The sequence below is a fragment of the Bidens hawaiensis genome, unplaced genomic scaffold, assembly GCF_021521415.1.
Source record: "Bidens hawaiensis isolate Kalapana, Puna unplaced genomic scaffold, B.hawaiensis_p1.1 tig00008219_1, whole genome shotgun sequence".
Taxonomy (NCBI): Eukaryota; Viridiplantae; Streptophyta; class Magnoliopsida; order Asterales; family Asteraceae; genus Bidens; species Bidens hawaiensis.
Genome location: NW_027491584.1, coordinates 404,080 through 409,688, shown reverse-complemented (window position 1 = coordinate 409,688; position 5,609 = coordinate 404,080). Strand labels below are relative to the sequence as shown.

Here is a 5,609-nt window from a genome sequence, read left to right as displayed (position 1 = left end):
CTAAAAATTTCTATTATCACACACTTAATCAGGTGACCTTTTATAGACATGAATCATCACCCAATCATAAATACAAACATCTCAAAAATGCAAGCAAACATGATCATTCTACCATAAAGTATATCAAAATTTCCAAATATGTCACATTCCAATTTCTATAAAAAATTAATTTCATGAAAAAGAAAGTTGGTTTGGAATTTAGAAAATATTTAAATTAAGCATAAAGAGTAATATATCCACATGTTAATTTACTTCATTTGGTTGGAATAGTTTATGAACATTTAAGTATTTTAAAAACCATAGTATAGAGAAGCCTATATAATACTCAACAAGACAACCACCACCTTAACACTTAAAATGTCTTCTTCCACCCTTAACCACCAGCAACAAACTACCGGAATCCTCAATGCCAATTCCCTCCATTTCATCCTCCTATCTTTCCTTTTCGTACCGGTCACCTTGTCCCCGTCCGCCATAGTCCTGTTCTACATCTCCTCCTCCGGAACCACCACCGATGTTAGAACAATAGTCACCTCTTGTCTAAACCTATTCACTGCCAAAACCCTAATTACACTCATCGCCTTCATTATCCTTCCAATCGTTGCCGGCATAGCGTTGATCATTTGTAGCACAAACCAGGCCATCCATCATAAACCTTTATCCTTCTCATCCACTCGCAAATCTCTCATTCATTTGGATATTTGTCTTCTTTACACAACCTTCATCCAATCAATAAAACTAATAATCCTTTTGCTTGCAGTTACATTCTCCTTAATCATGGTCATCGAAGCTATTAAAGCTGCGTTAGAGTACCATTTCGGTTTGTTCTCCATAAACTTAGTTGCTTTCATTGCTACTAAAGCTATGAATTGTTCTTCATAAACTTACTTGCTATTAAAGCTATTCAATCTTCATAACTTAATTGCTTTATACGTTTTAGCAATACTATGATATATATAATATACTAGTTATGGTTTATTGTTAGGGGTATACTATATACAACACAGTCTGAAATCTCACACTCACACGGATTTCACAAACGGCCGTTTGCGTCAAACTCTAGCCCCCCTACTTTCTCAAACGGTTGTTTGCATGTGTCATTGAAAGTTGATCTTGAAACAAGCTAAAAGAAAATGTTAAAGTCTAGAAAGTTTAAATGTTTAGAGTTATTGGTTAGTGAGTTTTTTTTTTCTTTGGGCATATTTATCTTATTAGTTATAAAGTCTAAAAAGTTACGAATTCAATTATTTTAATATAAACATATGGTTAAGGCTATTGAATTAGTGTGTCAATTGATTGATATATATATATATATATATATATATATTGACACACTAATTCAATAGCCTCAAACGGCTGTTTACATGTATCTGCCTATGTGTCAAAGATAGCCCCTCTACTTTTCAAACGGATGTTTGCATGTATGTGAAAGGTTGTTTGATGTTATGAAATCAGATAAAGGGGTATAGGAATAGTATGACGCTATTTGTTATACCATTACAATTAGAGAAAATTACCGTTTGAGTCCCTGGGGTTTTAGGGAGGACTCACACTGGATCCCTGAAAAAAAATTGAACTTCATGAATCCCCGTCGTTTAAAACTTGAACACGTTGAGTCCCTCACTCTAACTTCTGTTAACCTGGACGTTAGATGGAGGGTTATTTTTGCCAATTCCGTTAGATGGAGGGTTAGTTTTGCCAATTCCTATTTCTATTACATTTACCCAGTGTAAAACTTAATTTACCCTAACCAAAACTGCAGTCGACGTACAGCCATCGTTCCCCCATGTTCTTCATACATCATAATCGTTGGTCTTCATAGTGAAATTGAAACAAAGATTAGGGTTCTCCTTCTTCTTCATCATTGTTGGTCTTCTTCTCCGTTCTCCATCTTCTTCGTTCTCCATCTTCTTCCATGGGCCGTGAAGCATGGAGGATTCGTCTTCCTGACGAGGAGTTTTCTGTCGTCGGCACTAACCAGTAAGTTCCAAATTAGGGTTTTTTTTGTGTGTTATTAGTTCAAGTTATAAACAATTTTGTGTTATTAGTTCAAGTTATAAACAAAGATTGATTTTTTTTTCTTTTAATTACAGATGATAACAACCTGTTTACGTTTAATATTTTTCATGGGGGCGAGTTTTCTCAATTTCCTGGTAGAGCCTACGGGGGAGGTCGATCAGTTTTCATCGATAATGTGGAGGTTGGAAAAATTGGTAAGGGTGATTTGGTCGATATGGCAAGGAATTTAGGATATCCTCCTAACGAGGTACTTTACTTTCATTATAGAGAACCGAATATGTGTATGGACTGGGGTATACATCCACTATGTGATAAATTTGATTTTAAGAAAATTTTTGACATTGTCAAAGGTGGAATTAAGGTGGTTGATATATATGTGGAACAAGGGCATTCACGTTTGATAAACAATGCATCGTTTGCTTCCCAAAATCAGTTTGCAAATGAAAAGGGACACGAGGTAGTTGATGTCGATATAGAATACACATCAAATAGGTTGAATGAGGAAGAGGGTAATGAAACTGATTCACATGAATCGGGTTCATATGAAACTGAGGATGACTCAGATTACACTATTGAAGAAATTGGTTATGAGTATTTAGAAGATGTAGAAGTGGATATGACAGTCTTCAATAATAATGTTGATGTCGATGTCCTTGAAGTTTATAATGCCACAGATAATGCACTAGATGATTATGAAGATGACGAACATGAGAAAAGTCTTGAGTTTGACATTGTGTATAGTGATGAAGATAATTCCACTGTGTTGAATACGGTGAAACAGAGGATAAGAAGGAAAGCAATTAGTGCTGGGCCTTGGAGTGATGTATGCCCATTCTATGTTGGTCAGTTAATTGAAGATAAGGATACGTTGAATGAAATGGTTAAAACATATGTTGTGGCTTCAAGAAGAGATTTTTACATTAAGAAAAATGACAATATAAGATATAGAGTAGTGTGTTTGGGTAAGAATCCTACTTTGATTAGTGGTGAGGGTTCAAACTTGCCAACTAGGGAAAACCTTAAGGCTCAAAGTGCAAAAAAAAGGAAAACTAAACCTCCTTGGGCAATGCAGATCTCAAGACGATCCATTTCAGATCAGTGGTGTGTGAAGACAATCTTTCACAAACATCAGTGTCTTCAAACTAGGGTTGATGGGCTATACACAATGGGCGCCATAGCAAAAGAGGTAGAGTCGGAAATTGAAAGCAATCCTACAATCCCTGTTAAATCTCTTCAAGACAAAATCCAAAAGAAGCATCAGATCCATGTTTCAGAAGTGAAAGTGAGAAGAGCAAAGAAGATTGCTAATGATAAAAAGGATGGTGATTATATACAACAATATGGTGTGCTAAGAGCCTACATTCAACAACTGCTAAAAGCTAACCCCGGTAGCCATGTTAAAATAGATGTCGAACCATGTCATGACCCTAGCAGTCATACTAGGCAATTCAGGAGGATTTATATTTGTTATGGTGCTACAAAGAGAGGATTTCAAATGTTGGGAAGAGAATTTTTGAGGCTAGATGGATGTTTAATGAAAGGCTCATTTCCAGGTCAAATCTTGACTTCAGTAAGTATTGATGGTAACAACTGTATTTATCCGGTTGCTTTTGCACTAGTGGAAGCTGAAACTATGCACTTATGGACATGGTTCTTAGAGTGCCTTAGAGATACTATTGATTTGCCCACCGATGCTAACTTCACTTTTATTAGTGACCGTCAAAATGTCATGTTGTTAATGTTGTTTTCTAAGCTATTTTGTTGTTGTTAATGCGGTTTCTTATGTTGTTTATGCTGATTTTGTGCTGTTTTTTATGCTGTCAATGCTGATTTTGTGATGTTAATGCTGTTTTTTTGTGCTATAAATGCTGTTTTTTATGCTGCCAATGCTGATTTTGTGCTGTTAATGCTGTTTGTTGTGCTGTAAATGCTGTTTTTTATGCTGTCAATGCTGTTGTTTATGCTGCCAATGCTGATTTTGTGCTGTTAATGATGTTTTGTGCTGCTAATGCTGTTTTTTGTGCTGTCAATGTTGTTTTGTGTGCTGTTAATGCTGTTTTTATGCTGTATTGTTATTAATCATGTTTTTATTTGTTGTCAATGCTATTTTAGGGCTTAATTCAAGCATTAGAAAAGGTATTCCCTAGGGCTGAGCATCGGTTTTGCATTAGACACATCCATGAGAACATGAAAAAGCAATGGCAAGGAGATGTGTTCAAAAACATGTTCTTGAAAGCAGCCGGTGCCACTTCTATCCCTTATTATTTGAAAGCTATGGAAGGAATAAAGGAAGCAGATGCTACTTTATATGATTGGCTCAACCAGATTCCAGCTAAAACATGGTCAAAAGCCCATTATTCAGGTAGGGCAAAGTCTGATATTCAACTGAATAATATGTGTGAGAGTTTTAACAAGCAATTGGTTGGAGCAAGGGACAAGCCTGTGATCACATGCTTAGAGTATATTAGAGAGTACATGACAAAGAGGATTGTCATTGTGAGAAAGATGGTGTCAAAGGCTGCAGGCCCGTTAACACCAAATGCTACAAAAACGTTTGAAGATATAAAGTCTGAGGCATCACAATTGAGTGTTCTTACGGTGGATGCTCATAATTACCAGGTAAAATACTATTACATGTCATTTCTTATTTTTATTTTGGATTCTAAAGTTGTTTTTTTATATTGATAGGTGACTAGTATAAGGTCTCAATGTGTGGTGAACGCGAAATACAAAACATGCACTTGTAGGATGTGGGATTTGACAGGGATGCCGTGTAAACATGTAGTGGCGGCGATAAATGACATGGCTATCAATAATATGAATGTTGGCATACCCGAGCAATGGGTGTCTGAGGCTTATTGGTTAAAAACTTGGAAAAATGTGTATGATAACCAAATTATGCCAATCCCAAGTGAAGATTATTGGATGCCTTCACAGTGTCCAACAACACTAATACCGCCAAAACATCATAAACATGTAACTTTAAAACTAGTATTGTTAAATAATAAACGTGTTTAGTATTTTACAATTAAGTGTGTGCCTTTTGCATAGATTGGGAGGCCAAAGAAAAAGAGAAAAAAGTCATGGGATGAGAGGAACAAGAGGTCGGCTGAGGATAAAAGGAATAAAAGAGTTGAAGAGGTGGAGAAAGTGTTTTCTAAGGGAGGTAAAATGACAAGAAAAGGAAACACGGTAGCATGCGGTAAGTGTGGTGGTTTTGGTCATAATCGTAGAAGGTGCACTGGTAATGGCGAGACGACAACTACAAGTGAACAACGTGGATGATAGTATTGATTTTTTAGTGTTTTGGTATCGACTTTTTGTGTTACAATTGTGTACTGGTATTTACTTTTAGTGCTATGGTTGACTTTTTAGTGTTTTGGTCATGGTTGTAAAAATCGCGCCTAGGCGCCGAGTACTCAACGAGTAATCCCCGAGTAATCCCCGCCTAGGCCTAGTTCTCGGTGAGCCATCCCCGAGTACTCTCCGACTAAGGCCGAGGACTCACCGACTAAGGCCGAGTACTCCTAACTCCCCAGTCGACCGCCTAGGGTCCGCCTAGCGACTTTTGCAACCTTGGTTTTGGTAAT

At 36.8% G+C, this 5,609-nt stretch overlaps 1 protein-coding gene across 1 annotated transcript; it reads left to right on the top strand.

Annotated features, from left to right (window-relative positions):
• Positions 1–4,265: 4,265 nt before the first annotated feature.
• Positions 4,266–5,400, top strand: LOC143637283 (uncharacterized). Its single transcript, XM_077104716.1, has 2 exons — positions 4,266–4,638; positions 4,708–5,400. Exons 1-2 carry the CDS (start codon positions 4,294–4,296, stop codon positions 5,035–5,037), a joined length of 675 nt encoding a protein of 224 aa, XP_076960831.1. The 5' UTR covers positions 4,266–4,293; the 3' UTR covers positions 5,038–5,400.
• The last annotated feature ends 209 nt before the right edge of the window (positions 5,401–5,609 follow it).